A 27,340-nucleotide genomic window follows, 5' to 3' on the forward strand; every position below is an offset into this window, starting at 1 on the left:
TAGATTGGGGAGTTCTTGGCATAAATATTATAATGGATGCTATGGGCATAGATAACATATAAACATGTAGAGAAAGGAAAGGTTGACCTAGGGCAGAAGCCTTAGGAACACCAAAGTTCAAGGGTAGACTGAAGAGAAGCGGCTGCAGAGGTGGAAGGAAAGCCTGGCTTGTGTTGTGTCAGGCAAAGGAGAGCATTTCAAAAAGGATGCATTCGTTAACAGTGTAAGAGGCTGGGCAGAGCTCGGGCAGTTCTCTGATGAAGAGTGTACACTTAGATGTCTTCATACTTAGGGGCAGTACCAAGCCGACTTTCACTGAGCATTGAAGGATGAGGAAGATTTGCTGTATAAATCAGGAGGAGAAAGAATTATACACGCAGAGGGAATAAGACATGCAAAAGTTGGTAAGACTGGAGCATAAGATGACAGAGGAGTGTCAGATGAGGTTGAGTGGCAGGCAGGAGCTTATGAAGAAACTCAAGTTCCATTTTAAGGAATTTCAACCTTATTCTGTGGTTAATGGAGAAACCACTAAAAAACTTTTAAGCTTGGGAATACCATTTGGTTAATATTTTAGAAAATATGGCTTAAACAGTGGCTTTTGGACTTTTCTAACTGCAACCCACAGCATAAATTTTATCTGGTACACAGAGTTAGAAATATATGTAATCTGGCAAATAAGACATATTTACAACTGAAATAAATGCTCCATGAAATAATACTTAACTTTACTATGTGTGATGCATTCTTGTATTGTCTGTGTTATTTCATTGAAAATTGACTGGTCATTTGTAGTTTGTAGAACACTGGATAGTCAAGATTATAGACAGGGAGACTAGTTGCAAGAAACATGGCAGTTGTCTAATAAGTGATGTGTTTAAAGGGTATACGAAAGGGATGGATTTAAAATTTAGGATGTAGATTTCAGAGAACTTGGTATAGGGGAGAGGGAACTGAAGGTGAACTTCAGGTGTTGTTCAGGTGTACTTCAGCCCCTGTGACTGGATAATTTGTGGTTTCATTAACCTTATTTTCATGTAAAGAAGGAGGAGTTAGTTGCAATAGGGGTGAGGACAGTCAGTCCTCACTGGTTGGATCTTTAGATTTCTGCAGAAGAGGTACCAAATGAATACTTGGGGCTGTATTTCACGTGTTTAAATGTTTTCTATATACCTGGGACAGGACACCAGTTAACAATGTTCAAAGACTATATTTGTATCAAAAGCCCATTGTTTGAATTTTTGGGATTCCTTTAGGAACTTGGTATTTAAATTTTTATACATAATTATCTTAGGACAAGTAGGTGGGGTAGAGAAATGGATATTTACTCAGTATCTTTAAATTTTACATTGTTTATCCTCCTGGGCACGTTTCTTATATTGACTGAAATCGCAAATTTTGCTGGGCATGGTGACATGCACCTGTAGTCCCAGCTACTTGGGAGGCTAAGGCAAGAGGATCACTTGAGCCCAGGAGTTCCAGTCCAGCTTAAGCAGCATAGCGAGACCCCACTTCTGAAAAAAGAAAAAAAAAAATCTGCAAACCTGCATATTGGCAGAACTCAGGATGTTATTCACATTGTGATGATAAAGGGTTTATCCAGATGTGTTGCTATGGACTTTTTGTGAAAGTGGAGCGTGCCTTTGAAATGTAGGTGAATGTTATTGCATTTTGTGCCTTTTGGCTGTATCTATAGCTGTTAATTGAATGACCTGCTGATTAAAATACACTGGTTACTGAGTAATGTTACTGATGAGAATAAATGTAAATGGTGTGAAGTCAAAGTTGAAGAATTACTGATCTCAGTGGGGAAAAAAAAGACTGGGTGGAAATGTCGGGAGATAACATATTTGTTGAGTGTTTTGTGAGACTGAACACAATATTTTCTCTAATTTTTGCATTTTAATTGATCAACATAACCCTTAGAAGTAGGTGGTGTTAGCTTCATTTTCTGGGTGAGTAAATAAAGGCTTAACAAAGTGAAGCAACTTGACCAAGATGGTACTAGTAGGTGACTGAACAAAGATCTCAATCCAAGATGATCTGACTCTAGATCTTGTATCTTCATCACTTCTTATTGCCACTCTTTTTGCCTTGTTGTGACTATTTCTAGTTAAAATTCACAGGAAACCTGGAAAGCATCATTTTATGCTTCAGGAGTAAGAGGGATAAAGCTCTGACACAGTCCTGTGGTGTGTTGGGAAGGAAACCTTAGGAAGCCAGAAGTAGTGATATTGCAAAGAGCAGTAAGCAGTCTTTTCTCTGAGGCCCTAAGAAGGACTGATCAATGTTTTATTAGCAGAAGATACTGGTTCCTCACCTCTTGCTTTTCCTCCTTCATCCCTTCCTCAGGCTTCAGGAAACCTGAAACTGGAGAGAAAACACATTCTCAGGGTCAGGGCTACAGGAGAGAGCTCTCTTCCTCACCATCACTGGAACACTCCTGGTTTTTCATGAAATGATGTGTGCAGTCTTTAGGTTCTGTAGACTTATCACTGGAGTATGTGCTTCGTGTGTGTTTTAGGAACCTAGTCATTGCATCTTAACATTAATCCTTATATTTATGGAAAAAAGATGTTTTAACTTCTAAACCAACTCAAAAAATGAATGTTTTGGCATATTACTGGTTTGTAATTTGAGGATTTTTTTTTTTTTTTTTAAAGATGGAGTCTCACACTGTCTCCGAGGCTGGAGTGCAGTGGCACGATCTCAGCTCACTGCAAGCTCCGCCTCCCGGGTTCACACCGTTCTCCTGCCTCAGCCTCCCGAGTAGCTGGGACTACTGGCGCCCGCCACAACGCCCAGCTAATTTTTTGTATTTTTAGTAGAGATGGGGTTTCACCGTGTTAGCCAGGATGGTCTCGATCTCCTGACCTCGTGATCAGCCCATCTTGGCTTCCCAAAGTGTTGGGATTACAGGCGTGAGCCACCGTGCCCGGCCCAATTTGAGGATTTTCTAAACTATACTTGCTGTATTTGATATAAAGAAAATAAATAGAGAATACAGAACTATAGAAAAAGTTTCAGAATCAGATGGTTTATCCTCTTACTCCCTCTGACTGAGGCTCATTTTTTCTCTGAAGCCTGGTCTGCTGCAGAAATGCTAAATAAAATCATTGAAGTAATGGTGTTTAACAATAAGAAATCACTATGCATGATTACTTTTTTGTGATAGAAACTATTTTTGAAACACTAATCAAAGATTTTTACTAGTTGGATTATAAGTATTTTGTGGAAGGTAAAGATTATATAGCATTGAATATTTTTCTGGTATAAAATTCTCCCCATCTGAAATGTATTTTGATTATGCCATTATCTCAATGAAAAATAAACCATTGATTTTCGTCTGTTTGAGCCTGCATCTGTTTTGCTCAATATGGTGTTTGAGGAGAGGTAGGTAAATAAGAAAGATCCTGTGACTTAGTGTGCTAAGATTCTTACATTCAATTTAGTGAGTATCTCAAATCTTAAACATTTGCAAATGTTTAAGATTTTATTTCTGATACTAAAATATGATGTACATTTAATCCCTATTCAATATATTAAATTTTGACAGCATACTTACTTCTAATGATTATATAAAATGTGGCTTGTATTTATTTATATTGCATCTCCCTCTCCTGAGCTATCAATTCTACTGTTGCTACTATCTGCTGGTGTGTTGGGAAGGAAACCCTAGGAAGCCAGAAGTAGTGATATTGTTTTCTATCTAGTTACTTCTTTGGCATCTCAAATTTAGTATAGGCAGAATCGACCTAATCATGCTTTTTCCCTAAACACAATTCTCTTATATTCCATATTTCTACTTAAGGCTGTCATCATTTTTCAAGTCTCTCAAGCCCAAAGCTTAAAGTCTCTTTTAACTTCCCCTCTTATTGTGAAGTCTGTAATGACTCTCCTCACTTCTACTACTCTCACAAGGACTAGTTTATGTTCTTGGCCAGTCACTGTTCAATCTAGTGGATTATCAAAATCACTTTTGGAAAAAAAAAAAAAAAAAAAAAGATTCCAGCTCCCCTCATGCCTTCATCCTACTCACATATAGATTCTGATTCAGTGTGGCTGGCTTTCTGATGATCCAAATAGTTTAGGAACCACTGACCTGGACTAGTAGCTTTCTCCCTGGTTTCTGGCAATAAGCTCTTCACTCTTGCCCCTCAGATTTATCCTCCAGGCTGTCATGCATGACTGTGAGCCTCCTAGATGAGAGGAATCATATCTTTCAACACATTTTTTTGTACTTCTCTTTGTGGGTCATTCAAGATTCTATTGTATGATATGATCCTGGCTGACTTTTCAACCATATTTTCTTTTGCTTTCTTTTTAAGTTCTTTATATTTCCCCGATATTGGTGCCTTTGCTTATAATTTTCTTTTTATGTGACTGCATGTTTACTTTTCAAGGCATAATTCAAGCCTTACCTTTTCCAAAGAAATCTTACCGATTATGCCCCAATTTCTCCTATTCACCGAAGTAGTGTCTTCCTGGGAAATAACCTTAATTCCTTTATCGGGACCTCTTTTAATAATAATGATAATTAAGAATCAACATTTACTAAGCATAAACCAGATAATGCCCTAAACACTTTATATAAACTGTTTTTACTTAAATTAAGCCTTGTCTCATGAGAGATAGTTATTTTGCACGTTTACAAATGAGGGATCTAAGATACGGAGAAATGACCCCTCACAGAGTAACTTAGGAAGCTAATGGGAGAATCAGGATTTGAATGCAAATGTTCTGATTCCATAGCCTATGCTGTTATCCATTAGGCCATACCAACTCTCTTAGGCACCACTCATTTTCTACCCTGTGTCATATGTATTAACATTTATGTTCCTATCTCACTGGTATTACTTGAGGGCAAATACTTGAGTTATTAATCTTTTGTTTAACCTGTAGAACCTAGCATAGTTCCTTGCATGTATAATATGCTGTATATGTTTTCTGTTTGAAGGAATGTATGAATATACATTTTTTTTTATAGTTTTCAAACAAAAGACTATTACCAGTTGGATGGACACTAAAGGAATCAAGACAGCGGAATCAGAAAGGTATAGAGACATTCCTATATGGAGAAATGAATAATAATACATGGATGTTTTATCTTGTTGCTTTAGTATTTTCTTTCTTTGTTCATGCTTTTCTATTCTCCTTTATCTATGTTAATTCAAACACCTTAAAAGTAATTTTTTAGAGAGTCCTTTGTGTCAGGGACGGTCCTGTATACTTGAAATACCGAGATGAGACAGGAATAGTCTGTGTCTTTTTTTTTTGAGATGGAGTCTCGCTCTGTCGCCCAGGCTGGAGTGCAGTGGCGAGATCTCGACTCACTGCAAGCTCTGCCTCCTGGGTTCACGCCATTCTCCTGCCTCAGCCTCCCGAGTAGCTGGGACTACAGGCGCCCGCCACCACGCCTGGCTAATTTTTTGTATTTTCAGTAGAGATAGGGTTTCACCAGGTTTAGCCAGGATGGTCTCGATCTCCTGACCTCGTGATCCACCCGCCTCGGCCTCCCAAAGTGCTGGGATTACAGGCATGAGCCACTGCGCCCGGCCAGTTTGTGTCTTTAAGATACTTACAGTGTAGCAGTGGCCACACACACAAAAACACATACTTACTGCCTAGTGTGATGGATGCAATAGTAAAGGTATGAGCAAGGCACAGTGGTGGTTAGTGTGTAGAAGAAACAAATGTTCAACTTTACTTTTGGTCCCTAAAGTAAGACTGCATAGAGAAGTGAGTGACATTTATGACTTGAAGGAAAGGCAAGTGTTTGCCAGATACGCAGCTGCAGGGAGGGCGTTGGGGCACATGCAAAGGCATGGAGTCATGGAAGACGTGTGTGCTCAGGTAACTAAAGGGAGTTTAATTACTGCTGTGACACTGGGGGTATGATTGGATAAGTGACTTTTTTGTATTATAAGTTGTTTTTAGTTCTTTCTGTTCTCTTGTAGTTTGGATAGTAAAGAAAACAACAATACGAGAATAGAATCCATGATGAGTTCTGTACAAAAAGATAACTTTTATCAACATAATGTAGAAAAATTAGAAAATGTTTCTCAGCTAAGTCTTGATAAGTCACCCACTGAAAAAAGTACACAGTATTTGAACCAGCATCAGACTGCAGCAATGTGTAAGTGGCAAAATGAAGGGAAACACACGGAGCAGCTTTTGGAAAGTGAGCCTCAGACACTAACCCTGGTACCAGAGCAGTTTAGTAATGCTAACATTGATCGGTCACCTCAAAATGATGATCACAGTGACACAGATAGTGAAGAAAATAGAGACAATCAACAGTTTCTCACAACGGTAAAGCTTGTAAATGCAAAGCAGACTACAGAAGATGAACAGGCCAGAGAAGCCGGAAGCCACCAGAAGTGCAGCAAGTCTTGCCATCCTGGGAAAGACTGTGCAAGTTGTCAGCAAGAGGAGATAGACGTCGTGCCAGAGAGTCCATTGTCAGATGCTGGCTCTGAGGATGTTGGTACTGGACCAAAAAATGACAACAAATTGAGTAGACAAGAAAGTTGCCTAGGAAATTCTCCTCCATTTGAGAAGGAAAGTGAACCCGAGTCACCGATGGATGTGGATAATTCTAAAAATAGTTGTCAAGACTCAGAAGCAGATGAGGAGACAAGTCCGGGTTTTGATGAACAAGAAGATGGTAGTTCCTCCCAAACAACAAATAAACCTTCAAGGTTCCAAGCAAGAGACGCTGACATTGAGTTTAGGAAACGGTATTCTACTAAGGGAGGTGAAGTTAGATTACATTTCCAATTTGAAGGAGGAGAGAGTCGCACTGGAATGAATGATTTAAATGCTAAACTACCTGGAAATATTTCTAGCCTGAATGTAGAATGCAGAAATTCCAAGCAACATGGAAGAAAGGATTCTAAAATCACAGATCATTTCATGAGACTGCCCAAAGCAGAGGACAGAAGGTAATTTTCTGTGAGGAATATCTCTCCAATAGCATAATATGCTTTATAGTTTTGTAAGGGAGTTTAACGAAGCTATGATTTCTAGTAAAGCAAAAAAATGGTTTTGTTTCTTGGTAACTACTTATGCGAAATTTAAACCTAGACTCCAAAGTTTAAACTCTAAAAAGGCTAGAAACAGAAAACAAGAAATGAGTATTAGAAATCAGATTTTTAGTTTCATGAGCTTCCTTTTGGTATTTATGGGAATTACTAGAACATGAAAATACTAGGTTGATAGTAGCTACTGTTTCTTCAGCCAGACATTCTTGTAGGCCATTGTGTATTACACTTTTTTTTTTTTTTTTACACTGTTTAATGCCGTGACAGGCAGACAGATGGTATTATACTCACTAAATGAGAAAACTGAGGTTTGGGTTAGAGAATTCGCTGGAATCATGCGCCTTCTGAGTGGTAATGCTGGGATTTAAATCCAGGTGTATCATATTACAAAGCTTATATTTTGCCATTACCCCATATGGAATCTTAAATCCCATCCATGATTTCTGTGATCTGAGTTTCATGAGATAGTGCAATCAGCATGCAATAGTGAGTTCACTTCATTGAAGATTACTGTGTAGATGATACTGTGAACCATGACTCATTTCTGTTTTGAGAAGGTGATTTACATGTGTTTGGAACTTTCTTCCACAGACTGTTAAAAATAAGCTCTTGAGTTTTATAAGCTTTATAAGTTTTTCTGTTGATTATAAATATAAAACATAATGAAATGAGTGACCAAGTATGGCATACTTTAAACAATAACATCTGGGTAAGTTTTGTGCTTGTGTATCTAAGGGAATTAAAACAGCAAATAATTTGTGACTAAATACATTTGTCTTGACCTTAGAAAAGAACAATGCGAAACCAAACATCAAAGAACAGAAAGGAAGATCCCTAAATACGTTCCGCCTCACCTTTCTCCAGATAAGAAGTGGCTTGGAACTCCCATTGAGGAAATGAGAAGAATGCCTCAATGTGGGATCCGGCTGCCTCTCTTGAGACCATCTGCCAATCACACAGTAACTATTCGGGTAGGTAGCACCTCTTATCTATCATGAGAGAAGACTGGAAGTCCTCATTTATTGTGATATTTATTAAGTGAGAAGCAGACCAAGGCTTAGAAAGTTCTTCTGTTTTCTGCATATATAAAATACTGAGAATCCTACAGTATGGAACGATGTAATGATAACCTACTTAATATAGAACCTAACAAATTAGCAATCATTAGCAATCATTGTCAGCTGATGGTGAAGATTTTTTTTCCAGTATTTTTAAGAAACCTCATTGGATTCTTTTTCTGTCTTTTTACTCAGTTGATAGTATTGTGTACCCACTGCACAATCCTGCATTCATCCCTAAATTTCAAAGTTACGCATAGTTTAGTGTCCTTAAATCATTATCCAGTTGTGCCTTTTTTTTTTTTTTTGCAGGAGACCAGAGTTTTCTTATTACTCAAATCAGTCTCCTCGAGCATTCGGAGGTCAGAGTTTTTAAGGGTAATTTGGTGGGTTGGGGAAGGCCAGTGAGTCAAGAGTACTGATTGGTTGGGTCACAAGAAGAAATAATGGGAAGTTGAAGCTGTCCTCTTGTGCTGCATCAGTTCCTGGGTGGGGACTACAAGATCAAATGAGCCAGTTTATCCATCTGGGTCCAGGTGCCAGCTGATCCATCAAGTGCAGGGTCTGCAAAATACCCAAGCACTGATCTTAGCAATTTAGGGAGGGTCGGAATCTTGTAGCCCCCAGCTGCACGACCCCTAAACCATAATTTCTAATCTTGTGCCTACTTTGTTAGTTCTACAATGGCAGTCTAGTCCCCAGGCAAGAAGGGGGTTTCTTTTGGGAAAGGGCTGTTACTGTCTTTGTTTTAACATTATATTAAAACATTATAACAACATTGTAACAAAACATAACAAAATACTAACATTTTATGGGAGTTACAAGCCAAGAACCTAGACAAAAACCAATGTGAATATCATAACACTACACTAACAGAAACTCTGTACATATTAAATAATTAAACCTCCTTCCCTGCTTCTCCTAGTTCTTAGTTACCTCTTTTATACTTTCTGTGTGTTCTTGCTTTTAAAAACCAATTTCACTGAGGTATGTAAAAATTCACCCATTTTAAGTGCTCAATTTGGTGATAGAGTCCATTTATTGAGCTATGTGACCATCACCATAATCCAGTTTTAGATTGCCATCACTCGCTGGGTAGTTTTAAACATTCATCTCATTTATTAGTCAGGTTTTATATAGATTTCACGCGCAGTACTAAAAAAATTGATGTGATCCCTCTTAACATACAATTTAGTGTACATGTGATTAACTATTTTGAAATTCAGAATTCCTTAGCATATTTAGAGGTGCAAGTAACATTGAGCAGAGTTACGGGGTTTGAGCTGAGCTCTAAAAGATGAGCGTAACTTTCTGAGGTGGAGTTAGTAAGATAGGAGACTTCCAGACAGATATGTAAGATTGATAAGAACAGGCTGTGTGGTTGAAAACTATCTGTTTCAGAAGTGGAAAACAGTGCCTTTGCTGTAGTGTGGAATTTGGGTGGGGAATGAGGAAGAGACTTGAAAATTGGATTGGGTTCATATCACAGAGAGCTTCAAGTGCCAGGAACCAGACTTAAGTCATGTCTGTGCAGACAGTATTTGTGCTGTAGCAAGATTAATCAGACAGCTACATGTAAGGAAAACAAGTGAGGATACACTGGGAGCTGGGAGAGGTAATGTAAGAGCCCAGATAAGAGGTAAGTAAGGCAACAGTATGTACCGAATTGTGCTATGTAGAGCTGCTTCAAGGGTTCTTCTGAAGTTTGATGCAAATTTCATTTCTAAATTATATTTTTAACAGTGAAAAACTTGTTAAAAAAGAACTACACAATCAAATTTGAAGATGCTTAATTCCACATTTGAGCCAGCTGTTTTTGCCAAGATAACCCATTTTTGTGTAGACCATAGAGCCAAGGTTCCCTTGCTACGTTTATCTGAAGAGTTAGCTTAATATCAAAATAGTATGTAAAATGTTACCATTTGCAACTGTATAGGTGCGTGAATCAGATAATGTGTGAGAGAGATAAATGTAAACTAAGTGGTAGATTGATGTAAGCTTTAACTCTCATCCCTAACTCTTAATTTCTAACTTTGTATTTAAAATTGTCTTGTCATCACTTACTGATATTAGAGTAAGTAAAAGTTACTATAAAAACCGTATTTCTTTTTTTTTCAACGGAGTTTTTTGCTCTTGCTGCCCAGACTGGAGTGCAGTGGCGCAATCTTGGCTCACGGCAACCTCCTCCTGCCGGGTTCAAACAATTCTCCTGCCTCAGCTTCCCAGGTATCTGGGATTACAGGCATGCACCACCACGCCCAGCTAATTTTGTATTTTTAGTAGAGACAGGGTTTCTCCATGTTGGTCAGGCTGATCTCAAACTCCCGACCTCAGGTGATCCGCCCACTTCGGCCTCCCAAAGTGCTGGGATTACAGGCGTGAGTCACCGCGCTCTACCAAAAACTGTATTTCTAAAAATAGCTTTGGTGTGACTTTAACTGACTTTATGTCAAATTTCTTAGGGGAAAAAAAGGATTCTGCTGTTTTAAAAAGCTTGAAAATCACTGAGATAATAATCCTAGGGATAAAAAAGAAAATAGAAGGCTGCATTGTTTTGAGGTAAAATTGATAGAATATGGTGAATTCTTAAATATGAGTGATAAAAAGGAGTTGTTGATAATGCATGTAAAATTAAGGTTCTTAGTCTAGATTACTGAGATAATGTTAAAGGTGAGGAACTGGAGAAAAGATTGACAGAGGATGTTAAGTGATATTTTTAGCTTTTTTCTCCTCCTTCTCTCTCCCACCCTCCCACAAAGAAAACCCCAACCATCCTATGCCATCATTATTTAATCTCTATAGTTAACGTTTCTTTCTTAGGTACCCAGTGACCCTCAGGTTTTTAAAATCTTTTATTACAACAGTAAAGCAAGATTATTGTAAAAAATATGCAACTATTATATGAAAGCATGTAACTCAGAAAACCCATCTCTCAGTCCTATTCCCAGAGTTTAACAATTTGTTGTATTTTCTTCTAGATTCTTATTCCTTAATATAATAATAAGATATAAATGTAATTAACAGTTACTTAATAGCAGTGTTTAGTTATTAAGATTTCAGATGTTAATAGTTACAGAATTTGAAATAGTAAAATGACAGTTGGGCACGATAGCTCACACCTGTAATCCCAGCACTTTAAGACGCCAAGGCAGGAGGATTGCTTGAGGCCAGGAGTTCAAGACTAGCCTGGGCAACATAGTACAATGTACATAGTCTGTACATTTTTAACTGTACAAAAAGTTAAAAAATTAGCCAGGCATGGTGGCACAGGCCTGTAATCCTAGCTACTCATGAGGCTAAGGTGAGAGGATTACTCGAGCCCTGCAGTTTAGCCTGGATGACAGAGTAAGACCCTGTTTCTTAAAAATAAAATAAAATAAAGCCAACATTTAGCTTTAGAAAGGTAAGGCAATCTGAAATTTCACTTAGTGGTCAATTTCCAACAAACACATGCATGTGTGCATGCATGCAAACACACACAGAGCCACACACAAAGCATATTACCTGTATGTTCCCCTTTGTGTGAAGCTCAACTGGTACCTATGCTGTTTTATCAGATGATATGGAACATCTTTAGAAAATCACCTTTAGGACGTTCTTATGAGGGTGAAAATACTTTCAGCATAACTGCTGATTCTGTCACAATTGACTTTTTTTTTTTTTCGAGATGAAGTCTTGCTCTATCACCCAGGCTGCTGGAGTGCAATGGTGCGATCTCGGCTCACTGAAACCTCTGCCTCCCGGGTTCAAGCGATCCTCCTACCTCAGCCTCCCAAGTAGCTGGGACTACAGGTGCATACCACCAAGCTCGGCTGATGTTTGTATTTGTAATAGAGACGGGGTTTTGCCACGTTGGCTAGGCTGGTCTTAAACTCCTGAGATCAGCTGATCACCTGCCTGGGCCTCCCAATGTGCTGGGATTACAAGTGTGAGCCACTGTTCCTGGCCTTCTTTTTTTTTTTTTTTTTTTTAAGAGACAGGATCTCACTCTGTCACCCAGGCTGGATTGCAGTAGCAGTTGTGTGATCTTGGCTAGCCTCCAACTTTTAGGCTCAAGCAATCTTCCCACCTCAGCCTCCTGAGTAGCTGGGGTTACAGGCATGTGCCACCACACCTGCTAATTTTCTAAATTTGTAGCTATGTTGGCCCAGGCTGATTTTGAACTCCAGGCCTCAAGTGATCCTCTAGCCTCAACCTCCCAAAGTGTTGAGATTGCAGATGTGAACAACTGTGCCTGGCCACATTTGACACTATAGACATTTCTTTTCTCTTTGGAATATACTCATCCTTTGGCTCCGTGACACAATATAATCCTAAATTTCTTCCTCCTTAGCCAAATCTTATTTTCCTTTTAGGCTGTTCTTCTGTGTGTGACCAGTAAGTGTTGTTGGAGTTCCTCAAGCCTTTTTCGTAGGTCCTTTCTTCTTCTCTCTCTCTCTGGTTCGTCTCACCCACCCTTGTGGTTTTAATGATCACCTATATAGATAGCTCACAGGTTTCTTTTTCTTTTCTTTTTCTTTTTTTTTTTTTGAGAAGGATTCTCGCTCTGTCGCCAGGCTGGAGTGCAGTGGCTTGATCTCCGCTCACTGCAACCTCCGCCTCCCGGGTTCAAGTGATTCGCCTGCCTCAGCCTCCCGAGTAGATGGGACTACCGACATGCGCCACCATTCCCAGCTAATTTTTGTATTTTTAGTAGAGACAGGGTTTCTCCATGTTGGCCAGGATGGTCTCTGGTCTTGCTCTCTTGACCTCGTGATCTGCCCGCGGCCTCCCAAAGTGCTGGGATTACAGGCATGAGCCACCGGCCCAGTTTATTTTTCTTAAGTTGCAGTGTTATTAAACTGAACCTGGGTGCACTCCAGTGCAGTAAAGCCAAACACCGACACTGACATCTGTAGCAAGAGAAATAAGGGTGTTTGTTTGCAGGGCACCAAGCAAGTAGAATAGGATAGCTATTGCTTAAAACTTGACCTCCCCAGTGGCATACAAGCAAGATTTTTTTAAGGTAGAGATATATTTTAGGAAAGCAGAAGTTACTGGCAAAATCATACATCAATATGTGGGGGTTATATGTTGGTTTAGTCCCAAAAGGCAGGATATCTTGAGGTGGGGTGGCAGAATTCAGAGATTCTTTGATTTGCGATTGGTTAAGGAACTAAGGATTTGTCTAGAAACTTGGGATCAGCAGAAAAGAATGTTAAGGTTTGGCACGTGGGTGTCACTGTCTCCAGGCCCCTCAGGAAGAAATTTAGAACAAAGAACGTCAATCAGAGTTCAGTCTTCAGTTCCCCCTTATGTGATGGTGGTTAGCATTTTCCATTTGGCCGAGTCTGAGTTTCTGAAAAATAACTCAGAGACCTTTGTCAAGATGTTATCTTTATTTTCTATAGGGAGCAACACATCTTGTGGCTCTGACTTCCATGAGAGGCTATTGGTTTAAGCTGTTATTACCTCCCTGCTAATCTGGTGGCTTATTTACTTCTCAAGTCTAGCTAGGTGCCTGGAATTTCCCTTGAAGTTTGGGATATGATGAGGTTTCTCTTCAAATAACCTGATCAATCGTTTATTCTTTAATTCATAGTACTCCCCTCCCTTTTTTTTCTTTTTCTCCTTTTTTCCTTTTTGCCTTTATTAGATGCCCAGGCATGCCACAGTACCAAGCATTATCAATATCAGCTCACATTCCTTTCCTTATTTGGAAAGAGAACTAACTTTCTAGCTCATTACAGACATGCCTTCCCCTTTCCTCTCCGCTTTCTTTCACATGCCCGCCTATCTAAAAAAATCAAACGTTGGCCGGGCGCGGTGGCTCAAGCCTGTAATCCCAGCACTTTGGGAGGCCGAGACGGGCGGATCACGAGGTCAGGAGATCGAGACCATCCTGGCTAATATGGTGAAACCCCGTCTCTACTAAAAAATACAAAAAACTAGCCGGGCGAGGTGGTGGGCGCCTGTAGTCCCAGCTACTTGGGAGGCTGAGGCAGGAGAATGGCGTAAACCCGGGAGGCGGAGCTTGCAGTGAGCTGAGATCCGGCCACTGCACTCCAGCCTGGGCGACAGAGCGAGACTCCGTCTCAAAAAAATAAATAAATAAATAAATTAAAAAATAAAAAAATAAATCAAACAATCAAACGTTTAGCCAACTGGGATTAGTTTAGATTGTACGACCCAACCCCAGCCAATAGGGAAAGGGTACAGAGGCAGGACTTGCGTCAGGAATAAAGGCTCTTGTGCCCCTTTGTTCAGGTGTGCTCTCATGGCAACTGGCCAAGGAGGCACTCCTGCGCAGAAGTAAAATTGCTTTGCTAAGAATCCTTTATTTGAGTGTTCAATTTCCTTAGGATTTTGAGCATTATTCCTAACAAAAGGACTTGAGATTTTCTTTTATTTCCTTGCTTGAGGGCACCCCAGCAGGCCCGTAAGAGAGCTCCCTGCTCTGTCTCAGCAGATGTTTTTATGAAGCTGTCTATTTGACAGTCTTCTTTCCATAGTTATTCCCTTTTTAAGGAATGTTGATGAATAGAGTTAAACTCTGTAAAATATTTAAAGAAATTTATTCTAAGCCAAATATGAGTGACCTTTGGCCTGTGACACAGCCCCAGGAGATCCTGAGTATGTGTGCCCAAGGTAGTCAGGCTACAGGTTGGTTTTATATGTATTAGAGAGCTGTAAGACATCACTCAATACATGTAAGATGCATATTGATTTGGTCCAGCAGGTAGGACAACTCGAAAGGGGCTTCCAGGTCATAGATTCTCTGCTTGGCAGTTGGTTAAGAGAGTTATTATCTAAAGACCTGAAATCAATAGAAAAAGGAATGTCTGGGTTAAGAAGGGTTTCTAAAGACCAAGGTTTTATCATGCAGATGATGCTTGTAGATAACAGGCTTCAGAGCTCTTATCAGACACTTCATTACTTCTCTCCTGGACTGGATCAGGGAAGACCTGGAAACGGAAGGGGATTCTCTACAGCAGCAGTCCCCAACTTTTTGGCACTGGGACCAGTTTTATGGAAGACCATTTTTCCATGGGTTAGGGGATGGTTTCAGAATGAAACTATTCCACCTCAGATCATCAGGCATTAGTTTGATTCTCATAAGGAGTGTGCAGCTTAGATCCCTCACATGCGCAGTTCATAATAGGCTTCTTGCCCTTATGAGAATCTGATGTTGCCACTGACCTGACAGGAGGCAGAGGTCAGCCTCACTCACCTCCTGCTACGCAGCCTAGTTCCTAACAGGCCATAAACTGCTAGTCCATGCCTGTCTGCATTCCAGGGAGTTTGGGACCCTTGCTCTACAGAATGTAGATTTTCCCCATAAGAGACAGTTTAGCAGGGCTATTTCAAAATATTTCAAAGGAATATATTTTAGAGTAAAGTATTTCTGTTTCTTTCAGGGCCTGGTATCTGTCATGTTGGTATCTTAATTGCTATAAAGAGTCTGCCTTGTCAGTCTTAAGGTACCTGTTTTAATGTTAATGCTGGTCAGTCATGTCTAAATTTCAAAGGGAGGAAGGTATAATGAAGCATGTCCAACCACCTGTTCCCATCATGGCCTGAACTAGTGTTTTGGGTTTGCCTTAGAATGCCCTTGACTGAGGGAGGGGTCCATTCAGTTGGTTGGGGGGCTTAGAATTTTATTTTTGTTTCACCCTTTTCCTTGTTAATTTTTTCCTTTAGAGTTAAGCTCAGTTACCATTCCTCAAGGAAGCTTTACCTAAGTTTACCAGATAAACTAAATCTGAGCTGGTCTCATAACACAATGTTCCTCATATTCATAACATACTACAAGTGAAATTATATATTTATTTATGTGATTATACTCTGCAGTGAAGTACTCATACATACTACCACATGGATTACTCTTGAAAACATTATGCTAAGCGAAAAAGCCCAGACACAAAAGGCCACATATTATGTGATTTCTTTTATATATAATATCCAGAATAGGCATAATGTTAAACTTTAAACCATAATCTCTTTCTCTTACCAGTGGCAAATCTATATGAGTCTGCAGCAATGCTAATACTAGCCTCCTTAGAAGAAAGGATTTGACTGAGGGGCATAAGGCAGAATGAGAAACCAAGGCAAGTTTTAGAGCAGGAGTGAAAGTTCATTAAAAAGCTTTAGAGCAGGAATGAAAGGAAGTAAATACACTTGGAAAAGGGCCAAGCAAGCGACTTGAGAGATCAAGTACATAGTTTGACCTTTGACTTGAGATTTTATATGTTGGCATGCTTCCAGGGGGTTATGTCCCCTTCTCCCCTGATTCTTCCCTTGAGATGGGCTGTCTGCATGCGCAGTGTAATTACTGGAGTTGTACACATGCTCGCTTGAGGTATTCTTCCCTTACCAGTCAAGTGTTCTTATAAGGTCATATACCAGTTAAACTTTTGCCATTTTGCTTCCTAGTACACATGCTGGGTCTGGCTTGCCCAGCTCCTAAGATCTTAACAGGAAGCTGCTGATCACCAATTTCAGATTTTTCTATCTATTGGGTGACTCCTTTCCCTGGCGCCAGCTGCATCCAGTTATTTTAGAGAGGCCGTTTCACAGCTGCCCGTGCATCTCTTGAAGGTTGTCTGACATTCCCGGTGGTGGTAGGAGCCCTGTCCTGCCCTGCTCATGTCTGACTGGCTACCTACTGTAACATTTCCTCAAACTTTTACTTAATAGTTACTGTAGTAGCATATGTGTGTACATATATATTTGCATGTATGTGCATACACATGTATACATGCCAGATTCTAGTTTACGTATTCAGAATACAAAGTTAATATGGTTATTTTCAGGAAGTTTGGGATCTAATGAGGGAAAGAAAACAAGTGTGCTCTAGCATGATAATAATCTAACAGAACAAGATAAATAGCTGCCTACTTTGAAGGTTCTGAAGACTTCATAAAAGTAATGAAAATTTGGCAGAGCTGTGAAGGTGACAATAGAGATTTAACCAGATACAGTGGGGGAGGTGGCAATTGGTAGTAGTGGTATTAAAAAGAGAGGCCACAGTAGTATGTATACAGGGATGTAGATATGAAAATGAATTTGCTATGTTTAAGGAATTTTAAGTGTTTAAGACTTGTTTGGAATGAATAGTGTTTTGATAAGAAAGTATATGAAAATCAGGATGACATAATCAGAGTATAGGCATTATAGCATTAGAAGCCTGGGAGTTCCTTAGAAAGATAATGTTATTCCAAAGTGAGGATAAGGGTTTTATGGGGGCTGGATGTGTCTAGCAACAGCTGGAGTTAGGCAGAAGGATAGGAAGCACTTAGTAAAAGCTGAGGCAAGGAAGGATTCCTAGGGAGTATGGAGCTAGGATATGTACTGTGTCTGGTGACTTGGAACCTGATTGAATAGAGGTGAGGAATGGGAAGAGCTGAAGGGTTCTTTGGTGATTTCTTGCCTGGGAGCTGGTCTTTATTTTACAGCATTTGCTTTGGTTACTTTGGATTATTTTATAGAAGATAAATTTAGTTTTTATGCACTGACAATTTTGTTTACCCTCAATTTCAGGTAGATCTTTTGCGAGCAGGAGAAGTTCCTAAACCTTTTCCAACACATTATAAAGATTCGTGGGATAACAAGCATGTTAAAATGCCTTGTTCAGAACAAAATTTGTACCCAGTAGAAGATGAGGTAAGAACAAAACCGAGATTCTTTTAGTCTCTGAAAAATGGTTTGGTACTTGCTTGTTTGACCTTTGATTCTGTGATGTAAAAGAACTTAGAATAACTTCCTCATGTGTTTTTCTTTTTTCCAAAAGAATGGTGAGCGAACTGCGGGGAGCCGGTGGGAGCTCATTCAGACTGCACTTCTCAACAAATTTACACGACCCCAAAACTTGAAGGTATATTGTTTTTACCATTCTTGCCTCTTTATGGGCCCTGCCTCTCCTCTTTCAAAGACTTTTTGGTCTTCATAGATTCAGGTAGCAACATTCTTTAGATGCAAAGTGCTTGCTTCCTGGCACTAAGGAAGGCTCCTTAGAGACATTCTACTAGGAAATGAGAAGAACTGAGAGTTGCAAATGACTTGCCTGGAGCCACACAGAATAATTTGGAGAACCAAGAGTAATACCTCTGTTTCTTGATTCCCCATCCAATTTCCTTCAGTCCAAGCTTCTCTTTTATTTTTTGTTTTAAAATTATCGTGTTTCTGAAATATCTTTAAAAGTAAATCAGGAAAGAATTATGACTTCAGCAATATTTGCCCAAAGGGAAGCTGAGTTTCCTAATGATTAAAGTATACGTTAAGCTTTCTGGTTTTTATTGCTCTTAATGTAGCTCCTAGCAGTTTAATAATTTATTAATCTTATATTTTGGCAATAATTTATTTTTGTTATATTTCATTTAAGACTGCAAGGGTAACCATTAGATTGTTTTTCTAATATCTAAAATATGCGCGTGTGTGTGTATATATGTATATATATGTTTATATTGGGGGGCACTATAGCCATGAAAATCTTAATGTTTTTATAAATATAGACAGTGATAGAATTTTTTATACGTCCATGAAAATGGGTTTTATTTTCTTTCAGAGACTTAATTTGTTGTGTATAGTTTCTCAGATTTCTTAATATTTTCTATGAGACTTGTGTAGCAGGGTGAGCCTCAGACAGAACCTCTCAGACACCGAGTTGTAGAAGGAAGGGCTTTATCCAGCTGGGAGCATCGGCAAGCTACTGCCTTAAAATCCAAGCTCTCCGAGTGCACAATTTATGTCCCTTTTAAGGGCTCACAACACTAAAGATTTCACATGAAAGGGTCGTGATTGATTTGAGCAAGCAGTGGGTATGTGATGGGGCTGCATGCACTGGTGGTCAGAGAGAAACAGAACAGGGCAGGGAGTTTCATAGTATTCTTCTGTACAATATCAGGAACATCGGTTTCTAAGTCATGAGTTGATTTTTAACTACTGGGTTTAGGCCAGGCAGACCCAGGCCTGGTTCTAGGCCTGGTGCTGGGCTGCCTGTCTTTGGTTTTACTTCATTGTTTTTTCTTAAAACAGGTACTGAATATAAAACAACATAAAACAATATGAGAGGGTCTGTCTCTTTCCTCATTTCCCCCCTTTGGAGACTCACACTTTTTATTAGTGGGAGTTCTTACTCTTATTTTTGCTACTCATGTCTTTTTGTGCAGTAGATTGATAGTGATTCGTATAGTACACTTGTGCTGAAGCATTTTGTTGAACTGAGGTAGCAATGAAGCTTTTTTATCATTTGAAGAAATACAGGTAGCAAACAAAGGAGCAGTAGGCAGGTTTTTATTACTATTATAACTTTTATTATGAGTTTTAAATTCTCTTAGTGCTGGGAACTAATTTTTAAGCATGGCTCTCAGATTAAGTCCGTGCCACACTTGCACAGGTACATGTACCAGTTTTGTCATATGTTAAACTATGTCTTTAACTACTTGCCTTTGGTTATCTATGTGTAGACAGTAATTAGTAAAGTTACATTTCTCATAGACCCTTTTTTAGTTGCTAGCAAGTAGTCGGGAGCCAATCTATTTTGATAGATAGCATTTTTTATCTGAGTGTTTTGTTTGTTTGTTTGTTTGTTTTTTGCCAGGCCATAATAGTCAAGCCTTGACCAGTTTTATTAGTAGTAATTTCTAAAACAGCTTGTAACCGTATAATTCAGTTGAGCATGTAAATGGGGGTCTGATATCCCCATGAGCCATCTTGTGCCCGAGCGGCGGGTCCATAGTATTGTATGATTTTTTCAGGGGCCATTCATCATCTTTTTAATTATTTATGGCTATGCTTCGTTTTTCACGGGAAGCATAGACTGGGAAGCCCAGAAGTTCACCTGTTTATGGGCAGTAAGAAGAAAGGTGGTTTAATATTGCCAATAACATAACCACCTGTCCACTGGTCAGGCAGCTTAGCGTAGGCTCTATGTCTACCTATCCAGTATAACCTGGTGGGGGCAGTCTAGTCCTGGTGGAATTCTGGGTGGGCCCAGACAGTCTGCAACCTTGGAAATTTACTGAATGGATTTCTTTTTGCATAATTGGAACTCCACCATGTAACTGTTTTTGCGGTACTATTATACAGCTTTTGCCCAAGACAACTAAGCCGCCCTACAGGATGAGTGAATTCTTTTTCTTCTCTAGCTATGCAATACTGTCTAATAATTGAGACTTTTAGAACCCAAAAATTGTCAGGGTGGTTCTTTTGGGCCGGGAATTCATCAGGAGCTGGGTCTGTAGGAACTAATTCTCGGGCGTCCCGTGGTCATTGATCTCCTGTTAGGCTTCCTCCACAAACATAACATGAAGTGACTTTTAGAGGCTGGGCTACATGTTTGGCTAATTGCAAAAACAAATTCTTAGTTTTTCCTGGAATCTCAGGTACTGGCACATTTTATTCATCATAGAAAGTCTGAAATACTGGTTCTAGAGAGTCTCATTGAACCTCTCCTTTTATTAGGATGCTTACGCTAGGATCTAGTCCTTTTTCATTAATGTCTAATGTTATTTTTTTTTTTTTTTTCATTTTGAGTCTGAGGGGTTTGTGATTACCAATTCCAAAGGTAGCTCCCACTCATGCAGGAGGGGCTGACTTTTCGTTTTTGGAGCCAAACAGGATCTTTTTAATTTTTTTTTCAAGTAGCCCAAATGACACAAGACCAGTATTGACACATTTTACATAAATACAATTCTTGACAGATATACTTATTTTCTGCTGTGTAACTTTTCTTTCCCAATCTAGAGAACCGCATCCCATCCCATTCTGCTTATTATTCATAGCGGCACAGGTGTCAAAATTTTTTTTTTTTTTTTTTTTTTTGAGACGGAGTCTCGCTCTGTCCCCCAGGCTGGAGTGCAGTGGTGTGATCTCGGCTCACTGCAAGCTTCGCCTCCTGGGTTCACGCCATTCTCCTGCCTCAGCCTCCCAAGTAGCTGGGACTACAGGCGCATGCCACCGCGCCCGGCTAATTTTTTGTATTTTTAGTAGAGACGGGGTTTCACCGTGGTCTCGATCTCCTGACCTTGTGATCTGCCTTCCTCGGCCTCCCAAAGTGCTGGGATTACAGGCGTGAGCCACCGCACCAGGCCAGGCCTCAAATTTTAAGGTTACATTTTTGGCGACCCCCCTTTTTTTTTTAAGCTATTACTTTACCTGTGTCACTTAGAAAAGTACCACTCCTTAATTTTATTTTGAAAACTGTGATTATGAGAGGTTCAGAGGGGTCATAGCACACATCGGGCTGGTCACTTCCTGGATTACATACTTTGTACTGGGTGTCATTATATAAACAAGTTTCTTTTAGAGTCCTTGTACACTTATAATAACCATAAAATAATAGGACTGGCCAGGCTCAGTGGATCAAGACTATAATCCCAGCACTTTGGGAGGCTGAGACGGGCGGATCACGAGGTCAGGAGATCGAGACCATCCTGGCTAACACGGTGAAATCCCGTCTCTCCTAAAAAAATACAAAAAACTAGCTGGGCGAGGTGGCAGGCGCCTGTAGTCCCAGCTACTCCGGAGGCTGAAGCAGGAGAATGGCGTAAACCCGGGAGGCAGAGCTTGCAGCGAGCTGAGATCCGGCCACGGCACTCCAGCCTGGGCGATAGAGCGAGACTCCGTCTCAAAAAAAATAAAATAATAAAATAATAGGACTGTAGCAGTCTTGTGTCCTACCTCAGTAACTTGATGTCTGTATACTGGGAACAGCCCTCAGTCTGAGGAAGGTCAGTTGAAGTCCTTACTGTACAAGTCCAAATTTTAAGGAAAATGAGTCCCACGATGAGTTTCCTTGTGTTTCGGCCATGCGTGGACCAGTCAGCTTCCGGGTGTGACTGGAGCAGGGCTTATCATCTCTTTCAGAGTCACTTTGCAGGGCTTGGCGAAACTGCTCCCATCCATGTACAGCTCCCAGTCTACTGGATGTTTAAAGATGGTCTCGGAGGTTGGGCCCACTAGGATAAACTGAGTCCAATACTTTTACACAATTATGTTTAACTGGGCTCTCTGATACCAGGAGCAAAGTGGCGGGGTTTAGGGTGTTGCAAACTTCGATGATTATGCGGGGATTTTTACAGAGCAAGCTTTGGTATCTAGTTAGTCTGGCATTTATTAGCTAATGGTGTCCTTTGGTATTTATTAAAATTACCACAGCATGGGGGGACTTTAGGTTTTGCCTAAGAGTTAGCTTATCTGCTTCTTGTGCTGACAGGGCCGTTGCTGCCAGGGCTCTTGGACACGGGGGCCAGCCTTCGGAAACCCTGTCTAGTTGTTTTGAGAGATAGGCCACTGGCCTTGGCCAGGGCCCTACAGTCTGGGTTAAAACTCCAACTGCCATTTCCCCCACCACACACACACATAGAGTGTAGAGAGTTTTGTCAGGTCAGGTAGCCTCAGGGCTGCGTCCGACATGAGTTTTTCTTTTTAACTCATGAAAAACTCATGAGGAAAACTCTTTTTAACTCATGAAAAACTCATTGTTGGTTGTAATAGATGTAGTTTATCTAATCTACATTTTTATTGACTGTCATTTACCAAAATATTGACTTAAATCCTGTAACTATTTGATTTCAAGCTTTAAATTGATCTGGTATTTCTTGCGGGGTTCCAATTGCATTTAAATAGATGTGAGAGTTGTAAGATCTATAAAGGGCTTCTCTCAACTTTACAATGTATTATTATTATTATTATTTTTTCTCTTGTTGATGAAACGCCAGGGTGAAAGGGATAGCCAAATGAACTAAAGCACAAATGCCACTCTAATTATTTGGCAGAGTGCCCAGTAAAGGTCCACCACACTATCACCACACATCCGCTCAGGGATGAACAAGGGCTGACTGATAAGGCCGGGCGCGGTGGCTCAAGCCTGTAATCCCAGCACTTTGGGAGGCCGAGGCGGGCGGATCACAAGGTCAGGAGATCGAGACCACAGTGAAACCCCATCTCTACTAAAAATACAAAAAATTAGCCGGGCACGGTGGCGAGCGCCTGTAGTCCTAGCTACTCAGGAGGCTGAGGCAGGAGAATGGCGTGAACCCAGGAGGCGGAGCTTGCAGTGAGCCGAGATCGCGCCACTGCACTCCAGCCTGGGCAACAGCGTGAAACTCCATCTCAAAAAAAAAAAAAAAGAGAAAATTCTTAAGCTCACTGCATCCCTTCAGGTCTCCAAGTAATGCTAAGTTTGCTTCCTGCCGTGAGAGACACGAAGTGGACTTAGTGTTGGGGGAAGCTGGATGGCCCTCAGGGGCTGACCCTCAGGGACTTTGGGATATAGCAGAGAGAGCTTGGCATGACTTATTACTCCAGGCTGTAGAATCCTGGAAAAGAACTACCATGCAGCCCACGCCTGGTTGACTGGAGGACCACCTTAGTGGAAGGGGGACAGTCAGGGCCTCTGGCCTGCCGTGTGCACAAGCATAACAATTGCTTTTGTTTAATGTGCAGATGGAATATTTGATCCATTTCAACCAGGCTGTTGCATCTTGGTATGCTGTCTTAATTGCCAAAGTTTGTTTTAAGTCTTTAACTTTTATGATCTTCTAGTAAAATGAATGTTTCCTTTAGCACCTATTTTTACTAGTTTTAGACCCAAAAAAGCTAAATACCGTTTTATATTTAATAATCCTTTTTGTATGATTTTTATACCAGATAAGCTAAATTTTACCTTTATATTAGTGTGTTATTAATTTTAATAAAACCTTGTAGACTTATTTATCCAATTTTTCATGTTTGACCATAAGGTAAGATTTTATAGACTCTTTTTAACCTTTTATAATTTTTGTTAAAGAGCGGGTTGATGTTTTAAGAAAAACCTGTTGCATTTTTACTTTAACGTCTAGTTCGCAGAAAAAACTGGATGATACCTTTTTAACTTTAATGTGTTTACACACAGAATTTGCTTTACAATTAACGTTTTAAAACTTGCTTAAACTTTTAAAACAGTTTTTTAACCTTTTAATGTAGGTAAAAATCCACATTCTTATGCCTCCTTATAATCTTTTTATTAAAGATATATTTTACTTTTTTAATACACCTTGTACATAACTGTACTCAGGAGGCCTTATTACTTTTAAATTATATGATATTTTTTGCATAAACATTTTTTATAACCTTTTTCACGACTTTCACAATTTTTTGACATGTCTCAACTTTTTGACTTATTACAAACTTTTTTTAAATAACCAGTTAATTTATTTCAGGACAAGAATTTACCATAGAACATTTTTTTTTAATATAAATTCTGCCTCCTCCCTTTTTTTTTTCTTTCTTAAAATTTTTCAACATAGTTCCTAGTGGGGTGGGCTTATTTTGCACCTGACCCATGTTTTCTCAAGACAAAATACCACACTCACCATACACACTCACCACAAAACAAAGAACGGGTAAAGAGAGCACACACACACTTTTATCGTTTATACCAAACTAAAATCAGAATACCACAAAATCCAAAATCCAAGTACCAAGAAATCTAAGCCAAGTCAAAACTAAAACCAAAGTATCCAGCAATTCGAGTCGAGTCAAAACCAGAACAAAAGTGCCAATACAGGCACACCGTGGGTGATCATACCAGGCCACGCTTCCACTCAGATGGAGTGGGCAAGTTCCAAAGACTGGTCTTACCAAGTCAAGTCAAAACCAGAACAAAAGTGCCAGTACAGGCACACCGTGGGTGATCAGGCCACGCTTCCACTCAGATGGAGTGGGCAAGTTCCAAAGACTAGTCTTACCAAGTTTCAGATGTCCAGACTCGAAGTGCCAGTTCCTTCCCGGTGTTCAGACACTGTGTTAATCCTCCACGAGGGCCTGCTACACACTGCTCTGGTGAGGCATTCCACCGGGGCAATTGCCTACCCGGGAGCTCTCTTTGGATCGCCTCATTCAGGCTGGCCAGAGTCTACCACAGGGATACTCTACAGGGCAGTCCTAAGCTGCCTAAGGGGCTGCCTCCACCATCCGTCCATCAGTTACCTCACTTCCTGGACAAGGAACCAAGAAATATAGCAGGACAAGCCGCAGACAAAACCTCTCAGACACCGAGTTGTAGAAGAAAGGGCTTTATTCAGCTGGGAGCATAGGCAAGCTACTGCCTTAAAATCTGAGCTCTCCGAGTGCACAGTTTATGTCCCTTTTAAAGGCTCACAACACTGAAGATTTCACATGAAAGGGTCGTGATTGATTTGAGCAAGCAGCGGGTATGTGATGGGGCTGCATGCACCGGTGGTCGGAGTGAAACAGAACAGGGCAGGGAGTTTCACAATGTTCTTCTATACAATGTCAGGAACATCGGTTTCTAAGTCATGAGTTGATTTTTAACTACTGGGTTTAGGCCAGGCAGACCCAGGCCTGGTTCTGGGCCTGGTGCCGGGCTGCCTGCCTGTGGCTTTACTTCATTGTTTTTTTCTTAAAACAGGTACTGAATATAAAACAATATGAGAGGATCTCTCCCTTTCCTCACTTGCAAGTTATTGTTAAACTTTCTATACATTTCTGTAGCTCCTGTTTTTTTTCTTTACATGGAAAACATTGATATGTTATGCCATAATGTATTTTGAAGGCTTTGTTCCTTGGGGACAGTGTTTCTCAATCTTCTAATGGGCTCTTAAAAAAAAAAAAAAAAAGCAGACTCTTTATTTTTATTTATTTTTTACAGTACAATTGATTTATTTAAAAGTTACGAAAAAGCACAACAAAATAGAGATTTTCCTTAGAATTATTAATGGTTTGTTAAAGATCAGGTAGGATTACAGGGTAAGAAATGGTATTAAGTGGGGGGAGCACCTGACTAGTTCTAAGGCTTTAGATACAATGTAGTTGATTACATATTAATTCAGCCATTACATACTGGGGATAGTAGATGGGGGATCAGTAATTTATCTACAAGGAACTCCTACACAGATCCGTGAAGACCTTCCCAGTGCCGTCTTTCTCCACTCCTTAGGACCCTAAAGTCACCTGGATGACAGCATTTCCATCCTTCTTTCTCCACCCCATTCCCTATCCATATATTCTTCCCAATCCTAAGGTGCTATGCAAGCTGAGAGCAGTCTGCTCTCTGCAGCTGGAACATACACTGTTTTGGTTACAGGGATCCTGTGTGACTAAGAAGGTTTTAGGTGCAGCCTTATTTTAATACTTCAAGTTAGCCTTGAGTACAGTCAGTCCCTTCCGCAACACAATTTAGATTCTCTTGAATGCAAGTATCAAGCAAGTGAGCGATCAACCCTGCCTTCAGCATTACCAACAATACACTAACCACTCACGGCTCACAACTACAAAAAGCAAACTCTTCAAATGGAAAAAATCTCAAGTTCTGCTAGAGTTTACTTAGTTTTAGTATAATGTTAATTATGTGTATACAAACATTAAATATAAACTCCTTATACTTTTTAATTTTTTTTTTTAATTTGAGACTGAGTCTCGGTCCATCACCTAGGGTGGAGTGCAGTGGTGCGATCATAGCTCACTGCAACCTCTGTTTCCAAGGCTCAAGCGATCCTCTCATCTCAGCCTCCTGAGTAGCGGGCACTACAGGTACATGCCACCATGTCCAGACTAATTTTGTTTATTTTATTTATTTATAGAGACAGGGTTTCTCTGTGTTCCCTAGTCTGGTCTCCAACTCCTGGGCCCAAGTGATCCACCTGGCCTTGCCTCCCAAAGTGCTGGCTGGGATTATAGGCGTGGGTCACTACTCCTAGCTAACTCCTTATATCTGTAGTGCTTGTACAGATACGTCAGTTTGAATTTTTTTTTTTTTTTTTTTGAGACAGAGTCTCGCTCTGTTGCCCAGTCTGGAGTGCAGTGGTGCAATCTCGACTCACTGCAAGCTCCGCCTCCTGGGTTCACGCTATTCTCCTGCTTCAGCCTCCTGAATAGCTGGGACTACAGGCACCTGCCACCAAGCCTGGCTAATTTTTTGTATTTTCAGTAGAGACAGGGTTTCACCGTGTTAGCCAGGATGGTCTCCGTCTCCTGACCTCGTGATCCACCCACCTCGGCCTCCCAAAGTGCTGGGATTACAGGCGTGAGCCACCGCGCCTGTCCTGATTTTTTTTTTTTAATTTCAAGTATAATGAACCATCGTTTGATTTGTATTTATTATCCCAGTGAAAACAATTTGTAGTTGTTATTCCTTTCTTTGCACAGAAATTTTCAAACCACTGATCCAAACCTCAAAATAGTTTGCTGAGAAATTCTTTAAAATACTACATAAAGAAGAAATTATTTTGCAATTATTACTTTTCCTGCTAATCATGA

General features: G+C 40.2%; 1 protein-coding gene across 6 annotated transcripts in view; it reads left to right on the forward strand.

Annotated features, from left to right (window-relative positions):
• Nucleotides 1–27,340, forward strand: part of PARG (poly(ADP-ribose) glycohydrolase) — a 134,919-nt gene that overhangs the window by 2,350 nt on the left and 105,229 nt on the right. For 3 of the 6 annotated variants that reach the window (XM_015147033.3, XM_015147031.3, XM_015147032.3), the window contains exons 2-6: nt 4,988–5,054; nt 5,958–6,944; nt 7,831–8,014; nt 17,621–17,743; nt 17,871–17,954. In XM_015147033.3, the coding sequence (XP_015002519.3) occupies nt 5,017–5,054; nt 5,958–6,944; nt 7,831–8,014; nt 17,621–17,743; nt 17,871–17,954 (1,416 nt within the window). In that variant the 5' untranslated portion in view covers nt 4,988–5,016. The remainder of the gene's footprint in view (nt 1–4,987; nt 5,055–5,957; nt 6,945–7,830; nt 8,015–17,620; nt 17,744–17,870; nt 17,955–27,340) is intronic. The other 3 variants (XM_015147034.3, XM_077946365.1, XM_015147035.3) reach the window with 2 other exon arrangements.

Source organism: Macaca mulatta, chromosome 9, assembly GCF_049350105.2.
Source record: "Macaca mulatta isolate MMU2019108-1 chromosome 9, T2T-MMU8v2.0, whole genome shotgun sequence".
NCBI classification, from domain to species: domain Eukaryota; kingdom Metazoa; phylum Chordata; class Mammalia; order Primates; family Cercopithecidae; genus Macaca; species Macaca mulatta.